We start from the raw sequence: 24,868 nt of genomic DNA on the forward strand, positions 1-24,868 counted from the left end.
TACCACTCTACAATAGATTTTATTTGCCACAGAAAAAAACAATCAAATATCATCTTGTTAGACAAAAAATAGATGGATGTTATGACATAACGAAAAAGAAGAATAGCTTCAATGAGATCCAACAACCGAGTGCAAAATACTTGAGAAAAAAGTGCGAGAACATCCAGACAATCACGTCTTAACTAAAACACGAGTGTGAGATGGATTAATCTTTTTTATAACACACATATGGTCCCTACTTGAACGTTTTTTTAAATATATTCCATCGTTCACATATAAGAAAATGTTATCCCCCCCCCCCCCCCCTCCAAGAAAGAAAAAAAATAAATGAATCCAAAAAAGTTGAAATTATTGTTATAAGCTAGCCACAAAAACCCAATATACCTTTCAATTTCTAATAGTTCAAAAAGCATGTGAAAGGTAATGTTACGTTATCGCAATGTGCGGGAAGGGTAAAGGATACAAACCATTCAGTAATCAGTGTTATTAATGTCTTTGTATGTACATTTGTTAAAGTTGTTACGAAGTATCATTTTGAAAAACATAGCATCCAGAATTTTCACCCCACTCGAATGAAAAATCATCTCAAATGTAACAAAATGGTAAAATCACAAAAATAAATTAAAGCATATTCTACAAAGAAAATGCATACAAAGGAAAAAACAGCATTGCACTTCAATATATCTATAATGATACTTCCAAGTTGACAAATTACCATTTCTAGAGTCAAACCTCTTATAGGTTGCTTCTTGCTTGACCTAAAAACGACTATACATTGATGTTCGAATGCAATAAAACCATGAATCCGCACATTGTAGAATCAATCCATTGTACAACAAAATCCCAATACAAACCTAACTTTTTACTTTGACATAAAACATTATTTATATAGTATCACATAGGCTCAACTTGTGACGTTTTTGAAGTTTAATAAAATGTACATTTCAGACTAAACTTTTGACAGAAATTTTTGACCATTTGCATAGATCCCCGTTTTTTACAAAATTTGAAATATGTTGAAGTTTTCAATGTTAATAGTTAGTCAATCCATAATTTTCTGCAGATATTCGCCAACTTTTTTACCTCAATATCATTGCTTTATCTGGACATTGTAGAACTCGCCAGATTGCCAGCTTATGATCTGTCTATCGTTTACCCTTCACAAAGATCAATGCAGGACATTTTACTAAATATGGCAAGATACTCAAAAGCATAGACTCAGAACCAAAGCTTATCGACCAAAAATATGCCCAATAAACAGGTTGCAAGACTCATCCGATTTAATATTTGTCAATGAAGAAAGAAATCTCAGAAAATTTGAATCAGCACCAACTGAAAAACGGCTTTCTATTATGAAAACGTTGTGTAAAGTGATCTGTCATTGACCGTAATCTGCCACCTAACGTTAGTTCGTTAGTTTTTTCGATGACGACAGGGGGCATTTGAACAAGAGATTCCGGGTTTTTATTGTCTTTCAAAGCTTGACTGAGATTCAACATTTGTCCTCTCATAACAGACATTTGCCGTTCAAACATGCTGTTATCGAAGCCTTTGTCTTGCTGCAAAAGAACAAAAAAAATTGTTTATATTTGGGTCAAATTATGAGAAAATAAAAGCATTAGAAAAATTTTAAACTTTTTCGTCAAGAGGTTCGGTTAGCATGAGAGGAGCAAACAGTAGGAATTCTGATAGCAACATGACCTTCCTCCCATTTCAGTATCAATGGATGTTTTCCAGACACCGCAACAGTGCCTAATTCTAATCAGTAATACTTTAACGTGTGGAAAGTTGGTCAGACACTTTTTTTTACCCGGAAAGATTTGAATCAAGATTCCAAACATTAACTTATTTTTCATGGTTATGACTGCTTTCAATTTTCAATAAATTTAAGTATAAAAGTGTTTCATATCAATCAAAAAAAGTCACAAGAAGATGGGATAGACGACACCACTGGACTAGGATAAAATAAGCTGTTTGGCTCTACTGGCGATTTCATTGCAATGGAAGCCATAACAAAATTTCTAATATCAGGAAATAGGGTAAATAACTTTCATACTCTTAATTAAGAAATATTATACCAAGTTGCACTTACAGAAAATAGTTCATGAAGTTGTTGTGTTAAATTTTCTACAAAGTTCAAATCCGATATTTTTGGTAAAACGAGATCTTTTATTTCATCTGAGAAAGGTTTACTTGCTTGTGGAAGCCATGCCCAGTGATAAGGATCTGTATGATGAAGTGTATATAAACAATTAAACGAACTGCTTGCAAACATTGACACGCCTATGTGGTTTTAACCGTCATTTATCATTTAACAGTTATGTGTTGCCAATCACAGTCTCAGTAAAAGTCTCTGGGATGTTTCAGTTCGATCATAAATCAAACACAAAAATCAAGGATAAGTTTCAATGCAAGTAACAAAAATATACAATAATAGTGTGCCTCGACAAGCGACAAGAGCAATGTATTTTTACCCATCTGAGCGTCTTTTCAAACCAACTTTCGTTTTAGGATTTTATGCCTAATGGGGAAAAATCTGAGTGTTGACTTCTAAATGGCTTGCCGAGCCGGGTTTTGGGCACATGAACACTCTTGTGTTAAAATGTATTTAGAATAATAGATTAACCAGTTTTGGCCATCCACTGCAACTTACATGCTCTCCATTGGTCTGGATGTTTGAATGGAAATGCAAGACCATTGTCAATAGCTGCTACAGTAACATTTGCCCGTCCAACAATCGACCAGTCTTTGTCCATAGATCCACCTTCTCCATCATCCATTGTTTCATTTTCAATATCCGGTCCATCATATTTGATCAACCAGTTATCATTGCCACGATCTACGAAAGAAAAGAAAAATATGAATAGTCTGGATCAAGGTGGTGCAAACTGCGGCCCACAAGAAAAAATTGAGCAGCTCCCAGAGAAGTGCCAATTTTGATGGTGTGCGGCCCACAAAACAAGATTTCAATTTTATTTAATCTGGTACGTGAGAGTAATTGCAATCCCTTTGCATTGCACAGCCCATACCCGAGTCCAACAGCTAGCTTGTGTGAAGCGAGTGTGGCCCACGGTTTTACCAATTTATTTGTATTTGGCCCTCTTGTATTAAAGGGTTGCACACCGCTGGTCTAGATCATGATTTCTTAACCCGGGATATGAGATCTGCCATTGAAAACACAACAACAGTAGAAACGACATTGAGCGGATGGTTTTAAAGTTTGTTTAATAGACCTGTATTCCTGATAATATAATCCAAACAAACTAATCTTTCAAATTGTAATTGAAACGTTTTTTCTGTATCGTCAGGAAGGGGTTCATTATCAAATTTTCTCAACCAAAATTCAGCATCTTTATATCCTTCTACAAATGTTTGGAACGATCCAACCTGAAAAATGAAAAAAAAACATCAAAACACAGACATAAGTAGTGCAAGTAAGAGCAGAATGCAAAGTCTGAGTCGTCGTTTTAAACAGCCAGGAGTCCCAAAATTAAGAACTCTTTGGGTTATAAACAGAATTTCTGACAGAAAAATGACATCTAACTGACTAAGCATTCCCAACAGACAATTGAAGAAAGCGTGCATACGCAAAGGTTTTCGTTATCAAAATTTGGTCTTCAATTTCTCTCAACTGGAGTCGAAGACCCCATGATAAGAGCCCGGGGTCTGCAACATTTTTGTTGACAAGGGCCACACTAAATGGCTTGGCAAGCCAAGTTATGGCTTGGCAAGCCAAGTTGTGGCTTGCGGGCCGCCTGTTGCACCTCTACTTTAGACCATGCCTACCACTTCACGGAATGTCTAAAACTGTAAACTTACACAAATTCGAAAATTTTTAGATTAGTATCATAACAGTGGTCGTATCAAGCCTTGTTTGAGGCAGAAGATGGGAACGTCTTTGAAAAATACATTTTCAGAATTAATAAAGTCAAAATGTTCAAGTCATGTGAAAAACACTACATGCAGATTTCTTACTTTTTGCTCATGAGCGAATTTACTCATTCAGAAATAGGACAGAATCATCTCTAAGCAAAGTTACGAGCAAACACTGAATTGCCAAGAGCTACCTACCATTAAGGATTATGTGCCAATAATTGCCGATGGGTAGAATACGATATGGGTACACAACTTAGTATCCTTATCTTTATAACTACCAAACAATAAATATAATTTCTCTACCTTCGGTGGTAATCCAATGCGATGAAATCTTTTGCCCACAGTTGGAAAATGTTCTGAAGTATATTTTTTCGTTCTTGTTTTCGCTCGATCAATTGCGTTATAATTGAATGTTTCACTGACAAAACTGACGACCTGTTCAAAAGGAACAAAGACTACTAATTACATTACCATTGATGTAAGAAATTTAGCAAGTTATATCTAGAAGGAAATGTTTGTTTGAGGTAAAGATGTGAATAAGACCAAGAAAAGTGAATTGCTTTTCAGTCAGTGAAAGTTTGCTGGAGATAGCAAAATGCAAATTATTCAAGAACATCCTGGAGCAGTGGACCTGAAACGATGGGACGCGCTGCCCCACAAGGGGGGTGTAGACAATTTTCAAGGGGGCATGAAGCTAATTGAAAATAAAAATTTTTGTCAGATTTAATCTCACCCTCATTATTTTTGATAGGTGACCGTACATTTGAACCCACGTACATTTGAACCCATGTGTATATCCACGGGTTCAATCTATATGCGGGTGCTAAAACCCATGAGTTAGGGTTAGTGTGGGTTCAACTATTCAAAAAACAAAAAAATTCCATAGGAGCAATAGCATACAGGTACAATTGCCATGGGTTCAAATGTACATGGGTTCAAATGTAATGGAACCTTTTTGATATTCACATTACTTTGTTTTAAATATTTACATTCCATCCACATATGTTTCAAAACATACTATACATGTCAGAATGAAATCTATTTTTTGTCTGGCAGATTATTAAATGTAAAAATGAAAAAATTTCATATGGAAGTATTTTACATTACTCCTACTAAAACGAAGAATTTAGGGCGCTCCAGAAATGTACGTACCAATATGTTGTATTATGTAGAGAACCGATACTCGGGGAAATGGTTAAATTACTAAACTAAGAAAAGGCGAATGTAAGAAAACAGTTTAACAACAGCTTGCTAATACGAATGACTCGTGGACTGACTTCACTCATGACATGACATAAAATAATCTTACGACTCAATAAAATAAAATATATGAGGGTATTAGCCCAGGTACACACACTACGGGAGTATCGAATTTAGTACATAGAATATAACCAATTTTATATTGACATGAACAATGCAACTACCTTTGTCTTAGGAACAACTGCCAATCCTAATTTCTCATCAACGAGAGAAGCGCCAGCTTCCGAAAGGTAACCTTGGTTAGGTATTAAGCATCCTCGTCCAAAACAACACGGACAACATGTTTTATGCATCCATTTTGTCCATTTAGGATTGAGATGTCCATAAGGTTCTTCATTCTTGGGTTTGAATACTCCAATTGTTTTCTGTAAAAAAAACGATATTTTACAATGATTGTATTGAAAACAAGAGAATGCTACTGAAATATATGAACACAGTGGCGTGTCTAGAGGGGTGTCAAAGGGGCAGCCACCCCAACACGTTGTAGGGATGAGTTTGTTGCTTAGTTTGATGATTTAAATAATAATATAACATTACAAACATTTTACTCTTACTTGACTTTTAATTTATTTGTTCTATAATTTGTTTATCCCCCAAATTATTTTGGAAGTTAGGGCAGCATTATAAGAAACTCGCCCCGGGAAGCAGAAAAGTTTGACACGCCACTGTATGGACATGAAAATCAATTTGTCAAAGCGGTGTTCCTACAAATTAATAAAATGGACAGCAAAATTTGGAGTGAAGTTATCGGGTCTGGTAGCGATAAGCGTCAAAATTTTTTTTAAAAAAGTATTAGCCTTGTAAAAACTGCTTCCACCTTCAAATATTCTAAGTTTCAAATTAATCCGTCCAGTAGTTGCAATAACGATAGAGAGTATAACGTTATACTCTGTAGGTAATCGAGATTATTATGACTGTTCTTCCGAGATTTATGAGAGGATAGTCAATAGGGCTGTCCAAAATCGTATAATTTTTGGATTCGAATCGAATCGAATATTTTCGCCGAATCGAACCGAATAATCGAATATTATTGCGCAATATTAAATCTATCTATATTATACAATAAACGCCTGCCCTTCGATGTTGTGGTAACGTATGTGCAGTTTCATCTTACTTACTGCTGGTATTTTGCAATACAATGTTTTCAGATTTATGAAAGGAGATCACACGCTTGTATGAACTGGTCAAAAAATTGGAGGACTCGAAAATTTGGGTCTCGAAAACTGTTGAGTGTTAAGAGTAAAAATTGCACTATTCAAAAATTGCAATCTCAATTTTGATGGATTCAGTTTTAATAGGACATGTTAAGCCTGTAGATGCTATTTAAATCCTATTCAGTAGTCTTATGTATTTTTGTGTAAATTTCAGCAAAATAATAACAGCCATCAATATAGATAAAACTGTTGCTAAAGTTCAAAATTGCATTTAAAATTTCCAAGCTAGTTTGATGACAATATTATTTGACGACTATAATATTGTTAGTGTTTAACAGCCATCAAAATGCAAGAGTGCAATTATTTGTCTTGGTATATAGATGGATAATACAGTAATGCCATCATAAGAAATTACAAATTCCATTCAAAGAGGGTATTGCCATCATAAGGATCCCAAAACACCTGTTTCAGCTTTGAGTTGCCTGTACCATGTTCCTATGATAACTAACTCAACAGCTTCAAATCGATTCTATTTATAGAACTATCGTTTTCTAAATTGTCTCCTTTTTCTCCTTGTTCTCTCTCAAAAACGTCACGACCAATTATACCTTGTTATGATGACCATGCATGAAATGGCTAATCACGTGCCACCGGGCGGGCATTAGTAATGACATGTTTATCACAAAATGAAGGCGAGAGAAATATCGGGAAACCAATTAAGCGGGGAGCGAGAGTGGTCTGAGCTCGGAGCGCCGCCGCTTGCCCGATAAAAAACATCCCGTAAAGGTGGTTTCCGCTTTATGTACAGGTACCTAATTTTAGCGATTCGAAAATTAGCCGAAAAACGATTCGAATAATTTGCGATTCGATTCGATTTCGAATATTTGGTTCGCTTGGACAGCCCTAATGGTCAATTTTAGGCAGATCCAGAGGAAATAGTTCTACATATTAAATAAAATCATTGAAAAAAACAAAATAAGGTCAGTGTCATCTTCCATTTTCCTGGAATGTTATTAGATTTAGAAGATGGTATCTGGTACCTAAGCTTCCAATTCTTTTATGAAAAACAATAATCTATCATCATGATACAAAATCATTGAAAACCATAAACTAAGCAGTATGCCTATAGGCTTGCTTCTATATATATATATATGACAAAGATAATCCATAATGTTATATGTCCATTCTGGTAATTTTGGTCAGAACAGCAGTCGAAGTCTCAAACATTATTACAAAAAAATAAAAATACACAAAGAAAAATTGAAATTCTGTTTGAAAGTGAAATGATTTTGCTGCTAAAAGTAAGTATGTGATATTCTAAAATTTGATACCGGTAACTTACAAGGCAAAATCTTAGAATACCAAATTTATCAGATACTGGCGTAGACATATTTACTCCTTTGACATCTTGCGAAACAGGTTACCGGTACATACATTCAATCAAAACTAGAAATCAGGTTTAACATATAAATTTACTTTACAAAAGAGAGATATCTTACACTATCAACATTTTTGACGAAATAACTTCCGCTTGAGCCCTGCGATATACGCTGAGGTAGTATCAAACGATCGATTGCAAGTTCTGCAGCTCGTACTAAATCGTGGAATTGTCGATCATCTGGAAAATCATTGATGAATTCTGAATCTGCTCGACTCCGACTGTAAAAGAACAAAATGGGGATATTTAGCAACGGTTTTTCTCTCTAACAGGATCACATAAACAAGAGAACAAGCATGAGAGTACAAGAATTGGTTCATTTTAAAAAATACTTTTAACTTGTACATTACATTCCCAAAAGTATTGCTGAAAACAAAACTTTAAAAAAGTAAAGTTGTATTCATGTAGGTATAAAAATTTACATCTTTACTCTGACCAAGTCTCTCGACAAGCAATTTTATACTCGACAAGTTCTTCTATAAAAATGACTGGTTTTTCTTTTCTGAGTTCGATTTTCCATCAGTTATTTTGTGCCCCACATTTAATAATAAGAAAGTCAATAGACAAAAGCATTACAGTCGAGAATTCGACAAGTCATACTCAAATGACTTCAAAATAAAACAGTCATCACAAATGCTTCGGAGCTTTAGCTCATGCCCTCACATAACCCAACTGCAGCCTGCTCAAGGGGCTTGAGTCTGAGAAACAATGATTAGGGATGATGCGCCAACCACTCATTCTATCACTCACATATCATAACATGGTTAGCAAAGACTTCGAATACTGCTCTAACTAAAAACACCAGAATCAAATATATACTATTATGGGCTATCGTTGTCAAAAATATATAGAAGCAAGCCTATGGATATATTACTTAGTTGATAGTGTTTCAATGATTTGTGTCATGATGTTAAATTATTGTTTTTCATAGAATTAAAAGCTTTAGTAAGTACTAAATACCATTTTCTAAATTATTGATATTCCAGAAAGATGGGGCTGATCTCATTTTGACTTTCTTATTTGAATATCCCTTCACAAATCTCGTACAATGCCTACCTATTAGTTGATTGGTGGCAACACAAAACCTGAAATGAGATGACTAAAACTACATGATACAACAAAAATTCAACAGAACCACAATTTAAGTATAAGATAAAACAGGAAATATCTCATTTCAATCTCGGTTGATTACAGTTCAAATACAAGTGTTGGCATTAGGAATACAAAATTAAAGATATCTTCTTATAGCCTATTTTTTTTCATCGAGGACCATTTTTTTGTAAAAAAAATTCAGACACCCATCTAATTACTGCTTTTCACAACTTTCTGCAGCTCCAAATCAATGTTCTCTCTCCGTTTAATATGACCAAATTCAGAATATAATCATGGTTCAAATATAATACCTTAGACCTAACCCAGCAACGAAGCAAATACTGTTTCTAATGATGCAGTGATATTTTACACATTACGAAACTGAATAACACCAATGTTATTAAGAAAAACATTTCCAAATTCATGCAAATTTGACAGAATCGATTCTTGATTTTAGACATAATCCATACTATCTAAATTTCAAATTCTGCCGTTTTGAAAGGTATTAAACACAGGGAAAATAAAATATACAGTATACGCTTTAATCACTTGGTATATCTACAGTAGGGGAGTGCGACCTTTAATACAGAAGGGCAGATACAAATAACTGGGTGAAACAGCGGGCTGCACCTTTATCTAACATAGGCTTTCTTGTAGTTTCAAGCACAAAAACTTTGGTTATTGATCTTATGACATGCGTTGTTCGTTTCGCAGTTTGAGAATTGTGACATCACAGGCATAGATGATAAATTAGACTCGGGGAAAGGTTTTGCATCGCAAAGGGATTGGAATTACTCACACATACCAGATTAACGTAAATCAAAAACTTGTTTCTGGGGCTGCACACCACTCAAAAATGTTCCTTGTGGGCTGCATGGATGACCAAAAAAAGAACCAAGGTCATTTGAAACATATTCTACAGAGACTAACTTTTGAGCGAAGCATCCTAGATTACTCTAACTTTTGGGTACGATCATACAAAAACAGAAGTTCAAGTGTTCCAAATGAAAATAATATATACCTGAAATCCTTATAATCATCCACAAAAAGTAAATCGGTCGGTAATATAGATTGCCGATGTAATGGTTCTGTGTCTTGCATGGAGCGATATTTTTCTACAAAGGTTGATGACATATGAACCATCAGCTTTCTTTAAACCTTTCTTTCAGCCGATCCGCCAGAACTATTCGCACATACTAATCATACACACTGACTGTATAACCCATTTTATAATAACGTACTCGACTAACAATACAAAAATATTTCATTCATACTTTCGCAATTGATTACTTTTGTGAGACCTAGTCGTCAAAATTTCAAGCCTATTGATAATCATGCTGGTAAATAGCTAACATCCATAACTTTCATAACAAAAACTAAAAATTTCCATCATTTCTTTATCCTTCAAATTATTAAACTGCAGTATGTTATTAAAGAATATTTCAACTAATAGAGAGCGAAATGAAACAATAACCGCCATGCTATCAACTCCACACGTCATTATTGTTTGGTTAGGTAATAATATATAGGAGTAGCCTCGCCAATATGCTGTTAATTATTACCATGGGTGGAATATCCTGCCATAGCATTTCTGTATATTGATAATATGATATAAGCAGAAGGGTTCCACCAAACCAGGATAGCTTAACATTCTAAATCATTTTATACTGATACCAGAACAACATTTTTGCCTATGATAATCTTTACAAAGCTGGCTACAGATATCTTTACAAGTACGGTAAGTCAAATTCAAAATTGTTATATTTGAAGATATATGATTGGGGAATACATAATTATGTTGGTATAAAAGCAAAATTTACGTTCCTTGTGGAAGTGGAACCATGACTTTTATGTTATCTGAATTAAAATCAATATATTCCAATTTCAATTTTGATAAAAATTTGATAATACCCAACTATAGGACGTGACAATCAGTATTTTCTTCATAAACAGCCAATAATATTCAACAATTTCCCTTCTCAATCGTCAGAATACTAAATATTACTAAAATAAAAGCCTAATTTAACCAAACTGTATTAGTCTGTCTGCTGACAGTTGGGAAACTTCTACCATTGCTAGTTAATACAGACAAGTAATTCAACACCAAAACAGCACAATAGTGGCAAAAGACTGCAAATACGCATTTCCCTGCTCTGATTTCAATACAGCACAGCGCTTAAAGGAAACGGTATGCGTGTAGCAGTTCCGCGATATATTTGTATAGAGCGTTATGACTCAACATGTTGCAAATTTTTTTTTACCGAAAAGCCCGACATACCAAGATATGTTAGTTAAATTCTGACACACCTTCTTGGCCAAGACATTACTGTTTTGGGTGGCCACGGATAATAAAATATGATTTGTTTCAAATTATTTATATGCCATGTTTGGTGAACTGTAAATTGTGATCATCATGGTTTACAATTAGAATCAATATTAGCTTTGATACCAGACGTCAAGGGCTCTTGTCTTTAAACCTAAAGTCAAGTGAGTGTCTAACTTTCCTATATGGAAATAAAAATGATCAATCAATAAAAAATGGAAATTTCATGTTTTGTATAATTTGTAAGGCAAGCAATCTATGTTAAAGATAATTTGTTATACTAAGATAAATATAAACAAGACATTATGTCTTTTCGTCTTGTCTATTTATAAAGCACGAACAACCAGTAATAACTCGAGCGTGAGGCGTCAAAATAATCTACCGGTATATTCCAGAATTGACCAAATTTTTCATTGTCATAGCATGTGTAAGCATTTATGAAAGTAAAAGCATTTCATCTTTATTAGCAAAACAATGGAATGGCTATATTGGACTTAAAGTCGAAATTCTATCAATAATAATGTAATATAGCATATTATAATGCCTAAAATGCACTCGACTGGCATATTGCTATGGGTGGGTTTCGAACCTTGTAGGAAATAACCAAGATGGAGAGGATTGATGGACTTTCCCTGACTCATGGCTATAGTTTCCTCAATCCGCCATGGAGTCCATGCATCAGAAACAAATATCTGGTTGACTAATACTGTACCTCATATGGACACAAGATGCCATATGATTGAGCCTTATTATTAGCATTCTTCTCTCCCGAATAAATATGAAAATCCTTCTCTATATGCCAACCTAACAATAGCCATGATTAATCTAAACATTTACAAAACTAATGCCATTTTAATTTTTGTTATCTGTAATCTTTAAAAATAAGCATACATTACGAAATCCACCTAAAATGAATTTTTTCATATCAAAAATATTATATTTACCTTTTGTCAGGAATAATAGGATCTGTCGGACTACCTGGCATTATGAAGTTGTGTCCTCAATGACATGAAAAATTATTTAAATCCAAGTCTTTAATTTCCAGTACATATCCACATCTTATAATATATTCTATCTAGTAAGGCATAAAAACTGACAAAACCAAGAAATATTGTTTATCAGAAGTACAGAGAGTACATCGTCATGCTTGACTGGAATAATATGACCAAACCTTCTGTCAACATTCCAATTCATGTAATTTGATACGCCCTAAATTGAAATAGCTCACTAGTATGTATGGCCAAGCATGAGTTTTTTTCAATATTTCAGCTCATATCTATTTTCTTGGCAGATCAAAAAATTTGTAGTGGGGTAATATCGAGATAACATTTAGTTCTCCCGAGTCATTGTTAATGCTACAACTTACAAGCGCTTATTCCAGAGGCTTTTATCATTTTAAGCTCATTATTCCTCCTTAGGTATGGATAAAAACTGTTTCTGTCATTTTCTCAATCTATAATGAATCATTAAACACAACTCATCCTGGGACTTTTGCACAATTTGAACAGTTTAAAATTTGTGCATAAATTCAGTATTACAATAATACTAAATAACTAAACAATTTCACTGAAATTATACCAAATACAAAGTAATAATTTCAGTAGTTCCTCACTATTAAGAAGAAATCCTTCCTCGATTGGGAAACACTGCACTACAGGTTATAATCTAGTAAATTTGACTCCCAAAGTCTGATGGAAACAAACCTAATATAGCAATACCAGTAACGATCACACTTAGCAACGTCTTATAAAAGCGTAGCATACGGTACACCGGACACGATTATCATTTTATTATAATATTAACAATTGCGTTCAACACCTGCATCACCATCACCAAGTCGCCGTGTTTAGTAGTTATTCTACCATATTGGTTTTCTTGTTTGAAATTTATATATTAGGTCCTTAAATAAGCGTCTGGATAATGCACGGCAACACGCCAACTTCACGATATTTATTGAATTTGTGCAACGTCACTTTACAAACTAAGCTATTGTAAAGGAAAGAGACCGTCGTCCTCGTAAAAAAATAATATATATAAGACCTATCATGGCCCATACCTGAGCGATGAATTAATTGGGTAAAATTGTATGAAGCCGCTTTCCAAATGTCATTTGGACCATATATTAATCCTCAATAAATTGCACGGAATAACACCGACCGCCTAAACACTAACATCGGAAAATTGGAAGACTGCCATTGTACCTCGAAATATAAGTTCGTTACGTATAGTCACGTGTGAGCTAGCTCGTATAATACGATCACGTGGTGACGGGTAATCGAATTGAATTGTTCTAAAATGTGGCCGAATTCTTATTAAATTCAGGACGTCGATTAAACAATAACATGTTATTTTTGCTAAAGTAATGGGCTATTTTTTCGGAAACGCTCTATTTCTTAATCTTAAAAGGGACGAAATTGCGTCGAGAATCGATAAAAAAATACGGTGTGGAATGTTGTCGGTCTGTTTATACGCAATTCAAGCACGCAACGAGTATGGACAAAATTTATCAACCGCAATCTGCTAATATCTTCATCACAATGATACCCATAGAGCGTTTATTTCGACTCCATAATCAGCATAACAGACGGAAAAAATAAAATAAATAAAACTGATTATAGAATCAGGAGAGCAAACAAAACCTTAAAAACGGAAATTAGATTTAAACGTGTTGCCAAAAATTGGTACGCGCCTACTTACTTTGAAAGTACTAAAATAATTCACGCACCCACACACGCATACAACCACCTTCACCGATTTTAATAGAAGGCTTGAGAACTTGCTTCTATCAATTAAACCTGTAAGAAATAATTTCGCAACTACGTTCATTGTTACAGTGCAATAAATTAACTTTTGTGCGCTTACAAAATTCCATACCTGAATTAATATGATCCGCAAATAACGGCTATTTGTGCGCCTGGCTTGGATTACAACTTCTCTAAGGCTTGATATATAATTAACGTAAGAAGGGCATATTGCTTTGCTACTAAGTTACCAGTTACCATTACCACTCAAGCGAAATGAAACTAGGCTAAGCATCTGATATTTTTTCCAAAGTACATTTCCTAAAAGTTGGAACTTCACTTCCTAACGCAAGCACTACTTCAATTAAAGTGTAAATCGATGACGACGGATGTAGTGTCGCTTGATATGAAGCGACGTTAAACCAGTCATAAGACCTTTTTAAGCTTACGTTGCGTGAGTGCGAATGAACACTCACGTCCGGGCATTGTACGTACTGCTACGTAAATAAACACCAAGCACGATACTCGGGATTCATTTCCATTTTTACAATCGATGTTTCTTATTGAGGCTGATTAAGTCTTCCTTGTCTTGGCAATATTCTACCAATACGATGACATGTGATAAAATTAAAATATGATGATCGCACAACTTACGGAAGTTTTGGATTTATATTAAATCGAGACTTCGTTAGGTTGGGATAGCAATGATTATCCCGAAGGAAACCGATGCAAAACTTAACAAAATCGAATTTACCAGGTAAATTTGGTTTCTTGATAAATAACATCAAAATTCCATGGCCATTATACCGATTTCACGCGCTTTGATCTTGAGTGGCGGATATTTTCTGATAAGAACTATTACTATTTTTATTTACGTTAACTTATGTAGCAAATCCGACAACTTTTGTCCTTTTTTTTCCGTGTGCTTGATTTACGTCTTAGATACAAGTACGAGATTGTCATGCAGAACAAGCCACTAATCGCATCCATTAGGCAGATTTAGTCAGTCAGGAAATAAAAGAGATTCCCACTTCCTGTTATCATCAACGAGTTAGTTGTATTTCACGAGTCGGTATCTTGTATTTGAACATAATCACGGGTCAAAAGTCAATGACGTTTCATCACGGCAAGCGCTCTGCCCAACTGTAACCTAATGGCAATTACCGTATATCACGCTGTAAATTAATATTTTAAGCATACTGCATCTTACAATTTGTTTTATTCATAGAACAACAATATTTATGTTTATGTTTTTTGAATAGCGACCTCATTACAATTCCCATTACTGACTAATAAGCGGTGTTCAACGTATCTCCCTTCGAAAGTCACGATCCAACGACAGCTCAAATCGATATAACAATGCATTTCAATTCTGCCAAACCTCTTTATTTCAACAGACCGGATAATGTAAATGCCAAATGTAGTCATGCTTTATTACTGATCACACATAGCGCATTCGGATAAGACGCTTGATATTACGCTAACCGGAATTCACTTCTGTGCTGGGTTACTCGCTTGCTACTAATTGTCTAGCTGTGTCGACGTTCTAGTCTAGACGCAATGCCGTACAACTGAAATCTAATCATGTTACGTACACAAAACCATAATCTTTTTATCGCCCGACTGCCTATCAAAAGGGAAATGCATCTACATTAGTAAGAATTATTAACTATAACATGTCGAATCACGCCTCGGTTGAGCTAAAAAATTAAGGTTACTAAAACAGGAATGCCGATCCAAATTAGCCTGAAGGCTTATTTAACGAGCTGAGGCAGCGTATGCAAAATAATAAAAACCCTACAGCGACGGTAAATTATAAATGTGGTTAATACGCACGGAATTTAAACCACGCGTGATACTGATCTAAAAAATATTGAGGAATAGCATAGAATAGATTTCTAATATTAACCCGCAATGCTGACGAGCCCAAACATTTCATAAATTAATAAAACAAGTTCGTCGAGGCTTGTCAAAATGATTAAAACTGTGTGAAAACGAACCCCACGTCCGACAAAATCATTCTGAACCAAATAATAGTTTTATAAAATAGCTAAAATTCTTATCGCAATACGTGGAGGGCGCGTGACTGCAGAAGGATACAGCAGGGAGTTTCTCCTAACCCGGACAATTGAATTGTTTCTCTACATTCAGACTGAAATTTAAATAGACGTTTTATCTTGGTGATGTACTGGATACACCATAGTTATTGGTAGAGTGGGATTAGCAAAAGACGTACGGGTAACTATCTAAGCCACAGGTGACCATTTTATGAACAATATTCACAGTGTTATGAAAGTGAATGCGGAAAACAATGAGCCTGGTGCCAACGAAATCTCAACGAATTCCGTAAACAATTTTTCAGCTGAAACATCAAAATTTGGTTTTAGTTGGGTTGTGGCAGCATCGGGCGGGCCAGATTGAACTGCCCAATAAGTCGGATTTGGCTCGTGGGCCGTAGTTTGGCCATGTTAGATTAGGGACATTAACTCAAGAATGTTACAAGAGCGCAACGCTCGAATATATGAACATGAAGTTAATAAAAGGCAAGTTGATACAACCTGGTGTCTTGCATAATCCAAACTCAACATATATATAAAATTCAAATAAAGATAGTTGAGTGCATAATTCAATTCCCCTTCACAATCTGGCATGGATTATCTCTGAATTATAACAATCACATTACACATTCCATCTTGAAGGTGGAACTAGGTAATTAAAAACCAACAACTTCATCAAGAATGGCTGTGCATCATAATTCATCCATATCACAGGATTTAAAATATCATTAATTTCCACTTCAACTTCTTGTCCGACACTTTAGTTATATCATATATCATATTAACCCATCTAATTCAGAGAGTGTAACCAGTTCAAACAAGTTCTTGCTGTAGTCTATTTAAGAACAGCAGTTTTCTATTGCTGATATTACTCGGCCCTGAGTTCTGGCTATTATGCTGTCCTGTGGAAGCCAACGACACAAGACACCAGACATGTGCACAGGTATAGTTGGTCAATTGATTTTTTTAATCAGGCCCACTTGGTGTCACAATAAATTTATATTTGAACTAACTCTATAACTACAATAATTGTCATGTGTGACAGGGGTCATAGCCAGAAATTCTCAAATGGGAAGTTCTGACATTTCTAATTGCCAAGTTAAACCACAGCTGGCGGGTCCGACCAGAGTTTATTTATAAAAGCCTCCATGTAATACCAGGGAAGCACAATGTAACAATTTGGGTCATTATGACGTTATATTCATCAACGCAAATTTATATCCATAAAAACTATAGTCGTAATTTCAGCAGAAACAAGTGGGCCGAATGAAACACTCCGATGGGCCGCTTCGATCCGGCCCACGAGCCATAATAAATGATCAATTGCCTAGAAATTAGTTCAGTGGTATTATGATATAGAGCCCAACAGAGCTGAAACAACTGAATTGCAAGGAGAATTTCACACACCAATAGAATACTCACTTTCTGGATAACAGGGGTTGATTTTCTCCTCCATGCGATGGGGATGAAGGTGGTGAAAATCTGATTGCAGGATTACTGGGTAGCGGTTTAATTGTTGAAGGATCTTTATTTTGTTTTTTAGGTGAAATTTTCCTCGTTGGCGACTGCTTGATCGGAACTGGCAGGGTCTGAACAGAGATGGAAATTGTTACAAAATTCCATACTAAAACAAATAATTTGCTATTTTTTAACTATCAGTTACACGATGCTAACCTATACTACCTAACCTTCTTTGCACTGGTGGATTCATATGTGTTTAATACAAGGATGCTGTAGCAAGAATATAGATCATTATTCTATGTGATGAGAGAGTCTTGCTATACACCAACACAAATGCATTTCTGTAAAATATTTTCCAGCCAAGGGCAGACTTTTCCAGGCAAGCATTCAACTATTGTTCAGACTGCGATAATTTGGGCAAGTATAGGATAGGATTTATATTTCCTACGGTTACGAAGGTAAGGTATGGTACGGTAACTCAGGTATGGGATTTGTTAGCCAGTTATTTGTCCTTGGATGCATGGACTTGATCAATGGTGGAGGAAGCCGAAACCGAGCAGCGATCATGTGAACCCAACCTACGACAGCAAGAAGTCCAGCAATCCTCTCGCACATAATTATCCCAGAATAGGATTCGAACCTGCAAACCCACGAAGGGTAATCAGAGGTGCAGTGGCAAGCGTCTTCCTACTGCTTAGCATGATATACCACACCGCTGAGCCTATGCCGAATATATTCAAGCCTGGAGTGACAAATTTGAACCTTCTTGTGTGCAAATTCAAATAGAGTACCTTGGGTTCAAGTCCACCAACCTATGATTCAATAAATTGGGCTGTGCCAGAGAAGAAAGATCCTTCTAAAAACATAGTAGCACGTGGTCCAGAGCCTTGTTTGGAACATAACCGAATAGGAGCAATAAAGATCACACAAGTGTAAAGAAATGAACAACACACCTCCGCTTTTAGATCCATTTCATGAGTCCGTCCCTGAGGTGTAGCTTCAGAGTATTCAATATTATTTTGAGATGCTGCATTATCTTGAAATACATTGTCAATGGTATCTTCTACACTTCGACTTATTTCTCGTGAATCTTTGAAGTTCATTTTATTGTGAATTGGTGGAGTTCCGTTCATATGTGGCAAACTTTTTGAAACCATCTGGGTGTTATTATTAGGTGATTTGTTGTACTGGTAGGTGGCACTGGAAGATAGTTCATTCTGAAAATTGGAGAATAAGTCAGGTTAGATAATAATTTAGGCTTTTATAATATTGGAATATTCTACTGATTAGGGCAGGGGAGCTGGAGACTGCAAGCTTTGTTGGAGAGGAAGGCAAGCTTACCATGACTATAGCCAGAGCTGCTAGACAATGTATAGCTCCATCCAATTATTTTTCCACATTTATAATTTTCTAATACCTCATACAAATAATGGAATCTTCCCTTTTAAGCTTATAATTCATCAATCAGTATTTAACTTAACAAGTATTTAACAAGTATTAATTCAAATATTTTTTAAAAAATTCAGTTAAATATATAACAAATTGAAAGTTTATTAAGGTATAATTATAAAAGCTAGAGGCGTCTTGGAGACTTTATTTTATATCGATCAGAGTCCAGCTTCACACCCAATACAGCTCCGGTGCAGGAGTGGGATCCTTATTTTAAATATACGGTAGCTCCAAATCTGAAGCTGACCTTAATAATTGACCAGCTTCTAAGCTCTGCTACAAATATTACAAACATAATTGTATCTATACAATAGGATTCATATTGATTATCCAAGCTGATAGTGATTATCCTAAATAGAGTTCATAGATTTGATTCATGTGACAGATTATATATGCAAAAAAATTATGGCACTCTTCGTCATTGCAGTATGGGTGATGTAACTTCTGGTAAATTATTCATTACAGCACGGATATGCAACCTGCGGCCCGCGGACAAATTGGGGCCCACAAAACGAATTTTTATTTTGGTTATATCTGTTATGTGCTAGTAATCCCAATCCCTTTGCGTTACAAAGTCTATACCTGACTCTAATTTATTAACTATGCCTATGATGTTACAATGCCCTAACAGCTAGCTCGTGCAAAACGACCAATGCATGTCACAAGATCAATAACTAAAATTTTTGTGCATCAACTACTAGAAAGCCTTTGGCAAAATAAAGGAGCGACCCGTGACTTCACTAGGTTATTTGTATCTAGCCCTCCTGCATTAACGATTGCACATCCCTGCATTACAGTTACAGCATCACCAATCATTCAGGTCTCTGCCTCAGGAATCTCTAGCATCTAATCCCTGAATACTCTTCACACAAGGGCTAATACCGTGCTATTAAGCTGTATTATAATCATTTCGCTTGATTGGAAAAAAATGAAGTCTAATCTGGTAGCTGTAATATTGCAAACAAATCAATTTTGTCAATTCTTGAATTTCTCTCAAGCCTTTACCATTAATAGTAACATGACATCAGGAATATATCTGAAGATCAGAGAAAGCTATTCTTTTTATAATTTTGAGATAAAAATTTTTTGAATAGACTCCGAAAACCACAAGGCTAACCATGTTATATTCGAATAATAACATGACTTGAAAATTATTGTTTACATGTGTGTTCCAATTTATGTGAAATTCAATAAAAATATATTTTTATGATTTCAACCATAAATGTATGTAAAATCACGGAAATCTATTTCTGTCAAGCTTAGATATTTACCTTTTGTTTATTAGCTATACCAGTACCAAAGAATCCAAAGAAATAAAACATATGCTGTTTACAATGTGACATAACCTGACCAAATTTTTACAATCTAGGTAGTGGGGTGGGTTAGACTAATGCATGGTCCACCAAGGGTTCAAAGTAGGGTCTCCGATTCGGGTCTATTATTTTGAACCCGGGTTTTGGTCAATAAGGCTCCTTCGGGGTCGTGTAAACCCAGGACGAACACCCAACTTTTTAATACTGGTACCCCTTAATCGAATCACCAAAAGCCCAATAACAAAGACAGTGAAAATCTACATTACCCCCTAATAATTGTCACAAATTACCCTTTTAGAGAGTAATTACCCCCAGTTTGGTAACCACTGCCCTATTTCAAACCTTAGTATTAAACTTGCAATATACACACATAAACTCTTAATATGCTGTAATCTTAACACAAGAGAAAATGAATATAACACTATAAACGACATACAACTACAGGCTACTATGAGACCACATTTATTCCTATGTGTTATTTCAGTAACAGGAAGTCTAATATAAAGTTCAATGTCCAATCTTCAATTATTTATGTGCTGAAAATTGATTCTGATATATAGCAGTGCATTATTGATTTTTCGTCAATCAGGCCGGTCAGAATGGTCATACTGGGCTAATCCTATTATGTTGGAATCTAATTATGAACCGCCAAATTAAAGCATTAAATCATTTACAACATGTGATTTATTTTAAAACTCTGTCAAAGTACCGTCGCACTCTTCCAGATTCAAATTCTTGACTTTCTATATAATGTAAAATTTAAGTCCTACATCACACAATACTAATTTTCCAATGTAGAACACCACAAATTAAACTGACTTCCTATTCTATTACATTGATCTCTCACTCAACTGTAAATCCCAATTTTAGATAATTTCAAACTCCTAAGTACAATTATTAAGAAATAAAGAGAATAAGAAAACAGCGCCTATTGCACAGTTTTCAAAATTTACAGTGAAGCTGAATATATTACCAAAGGGTTGAAACACAACATGTAATATGCCTTTGTATTTTAACAAAAAAAAATAAGACTTGTTAATATCTTAGAAATATTCATCACTTTGGGGCATAAGCTCTCCAAAATATCTGAAAAATATTAGTAAACAATACATACAACTAAGAACATGTGAAGAGTATCGCTGTGATATCTTATTAAAACAGAAACCTAGTCTAGCCCGCTTGGAAATCAAGAAATTTCTGCAATAATATGACTATATATAGGTATTTTTATGCTGTGAACTCATTCAATCAATACAAAATTCCATATCATACAATATAAACACATTTATGATATCATTTGTGAATATCTGTGCTTTCCCACTCATGCCAAAGAAATACAGCAATACGATAACATCTGTCATTACTTATACATAATTTATATCCTATCATACATAATGCCACAGACTGCTTTCTCCCTCTGTCACAAAAGGAATATTTCCAAGAGTGATCCCCATAATGTAAAAGGAGAAAACGTTGTTTTGATTTCCTAAACGCTCAGAGAATTGATCCACTTTACGAAGCATGTTGTTACTCAGGAAATATGGCACATAAGCACAGACCATAACAATAATATCTGAAGCAAGCCTAAAGTAACAATTTTTTTCCAATTATCTACATGTGGCAACCATAGATAGAATTTAATTTTTAATGGTGAAGCATATACAATCAGATTAGCACACACTCATGAAAAAAAACTATGAAGATCACATCATTACATATAGCTTTAGCTTGTTACAGATGTTGCGAGACGCATATCAAACTTGAGACATATAGCCCAATATTGAATGATGGTTGACTGACTGGTTTCTGGTACAACATAATATATTCTCATAGTAATGATGCAACAAAAAACTATCCAATTACTTTTATTTCTGAGCTTATGATTATTGAAAATTCAATAAACGCAAAATTGTAATTGCGACAGTAAAATGTAATAAATAATCGATACTTATAATTTCCTAAAAAATTGTTGTAAATAAAAGCAATGGAACATTTCCTATGGCTCGAAAAAAAAGTTTTTCAAATGAAATTATTCTGTATTCATATACGGTAAATATTCGATGCATATTGGAAATAACTACCATAAATATAAATACATATTTCGTTCTTTCGTTATTTTCTTTCTAATCTTGAATTTATAGTATGTATGGGAACAAACTATAGCTAACCCAGTTTGAAGCAAATATAAAAAAGTGCATAATCATCATACTGAATTGCATAAGCTAAATGAGATGGAGATCCACTTACATGCGCTAAGTAAGCAAATTAAAGAAATATTAGATTATTGCTTCCATATTGTGTGAAGGCATTGTTTTTAATAACACTGGTACAAAAATTTGAGATTTTTAGATAAGTTTTTCCATATTTGTAGAAAATTCACGACCAGGGTCATTTTTATAGAGTTTATCAAGAATTGAGTGTTAACAGTTCTTCCGAAATCGCTATAGATTAAATATTTCAATTCTAGATTACTAAACTCTTCCAATATGGTCATACGAATATATATACCGGTAAGCATACATAGACAAAATTATTACCAAGGAAAATGTTGATAACTGTATAGGCTAATAAAACTTGAAAGTATGACATGACTCGCATGGAGCGTGACAAGAATTTCCTGTAAACTGTAATTGAAACTTTCAAATGAACACGTAGGCTATCAAACTTCCCATACATTATTATCACTCTGTACATCACACTATTAAATGTATAGCATGAAAACAAATTCACAAACACAGGACCAGGAAGATAAAACTTGAAACAAATGTTATTTGAATAAAATTAATACAAATAAATATTACAGATTTACTATTTTTTATGTTACAAAATTATCATTATAAAATTATTCAAGTAAAATAGTTGTTTTTAAAACATTTAAAATTTTATATTAATTAAAATACTACAACATTATTTGCGTGTGTACTGTCCGGTAAATGATCCAACAGTTTGGATTGACACAGAAAAATTAAAAAAATTAACCAACATACAAGTGACAAAAATATCTTCCTTCACGTAACTAATCTTACTAAACCTTATAGATAAATAAATCTTCCTCAAATTCAATGAGGCGTATTGATGCTGTCATCAGAAAACATGGTCACGGTATGCTGCCAACAACAATGTATTTGACTAAAAGTTCATGTGAACTAGCAAATCTAAATACTAAAGTGGATCAAATGAAAAAGGCAATGCCTATAAGGCTGTACCTACCCCCTTTGGTTCCTGCATTATTTATCCATCTATTGGTATATCATATGACTGTTAAACACACACTGTTAAAACATTTATACAAATCAAATAAAAAAATGTGACCAGAGGTGAGGCCAGGGTAATGTATGTGGCTACTGGCTAGCATATTAATATTAAAACAATGAGTCAAACAATTAATATTAGAACAATGAATCAAATGAGTTTTTGGGACAATTCATATGACAAATAAAAATAATGAATGTTCATTCCAAATTGACCACTTTCAGAGAAAAGTCTTTTCTTTTTTTTCTTTGGGTTAAGCTAAATCACACCAGTCCACTGGTGGAAAAAATCTCAGTTTTAGGTCTAGGTTGTTATCAATTTCAAATGAAAAAACTAATATGGAATAAGTAAAAATAAAGTCTAAAATACAAATCAACTCATTAGGATATTTATAATTCATTGTTATCCATCAAACAAAGTTATATCATCCAATACTATACTATGTCTTCAATAAAATAAGCCATCATGAGATGACAATTGATGTTCCATTCATATGAATAATCTGTTTCGAAAATATATACATGGTTTTCAGCCTATTTGGTGGAGTGGAACCCCAACGAAACATTCCAGAGGTTCGGGAAAAGCCCTGTACAAAACTTTTAAGGCTGTTAGAAGAATTTTGTAAACACATATGAAAGCAAATCTAATTCTGGCGTAACAGATGATCTTTAATATGCAGCGAGTTTAATGATAGTGGAAAACCTATTGAGCGCTTGATTATGTTTGAGCAATATACATATATAAATGTGGACTCACAGAACCCCAGACTGTACTCGCCCGCAGGGTGCTGCAGAACCACAGGTTGAAAACCAATGCCCCGAATTATTGAAGCTTAAAAGAAATCAGGTTATTCTTACTAGTTTTGAAGATCCATTGAAGAGTTGAACATGAACTTGAGATGCTCCAGAATAAACAGTGTTGTCAGAAAATATCACAGTATCTGAATGAAAAATGCTAATCCATTACTCACAAATTTAAAAATACCTAATATTCAACAGCAAAGACAACTAAACAAAAATACATTAAAACTGGCTTATAAAGTAGGTTGTCTATAAAGTCATAAATTAAATTACTGTAGGAAATAAACTTTGATGTGTTTTATGCAACTACCTACCGTAATAGTAGGTATATAACGTGTGTTAAATTTACCCAAGTAAACACAGATTGAAAAAATGGTTAGGATATATTAAGAAACGACTTCATGCCAATTTTTAATTTGTTAAAGAATTTATGATCACAGTCATTGACTTTGCTGCTATCGAATGCTTATAATATTAATTCATAAACTTGTTTAAGATATTGGCCCAAAAGTGCCCTAAAATAAAAGGAAAAATTTAAGTTATAAACATTAACTGAAATAAAAGAAAATCTGGCAAGATTATGTAAAGCTCAGTAAAATCTTTAAACTTGTTTAATTCCAAAAAATAATTGATAAGCATTTCCTAAGTATAT

The 24,868-nt window shown here is 34.4% G+C and overlaps 1 protein-coding gene across 1 annotated transcript in view; it reads right to left on the reverse strand.

Moving 5' to 3' along the window:
* The window catches only part of LOC144427341 (phosphatidylinositol 4-kinase type 2-alpha-like), a 25,546-nt gene continuing 678 nt past the window's right edge, over positions 1-24,868 (reverse strand). The window contains exons 2-11 of the mRNA XM_078116415.1: positions 24,274-24,356; positions 18,356-18,619; positions 17,364-17,530; positions 7,790-7,949; positions 5,301-5,501; positions 4,180-4,311; positions 3,234-3,387; positions 2,654-2,839; positions 2,093-2,226; positions 1-1,559 (exon numbers count right to left, since the gene is read on the reverse strand). Of these exons, the coding sequence (XP_077972541.1) occupies positions 1,323-1,559; positions 2,093-2,226; positions 2,654-2,839; positions 3,234-3,387; positions 4,180-4,311; positions 5,301-5,501; positions 7,790-7,949; positions 17,364-17,530; positions 18,356-18,619; positions 24,274-24,356 (1,718 nt within the window). The 3' untranslated portion in view covers positions 1-1,322. The remainder of the gene's footprint in view (positions 1,560-2,092; positions 2,227-2,653; positions 2,840-3,233; positions 3,388-4,179; positions 4,312-5,300; positions 5,502-7,789; positions 7,950-17,363; positions 17,531-18,355; positions 18,620-24,273; positions 24,357-24,868) is intronic.

This window comes from Styela clava, chromosome 9 (assembly GCF_964204865.1).
Source record: "Styela clava chromosome 9, kaStyClav1.hap1.2, whole genome shotgun sequence".
In the NCBI taxonomy this organism is placed as follows: Eukaryota; Metazoa; Chordata; class Ascidiacea; order Stolidobranchia; family Styelidae; genus Styela; species Styela clava.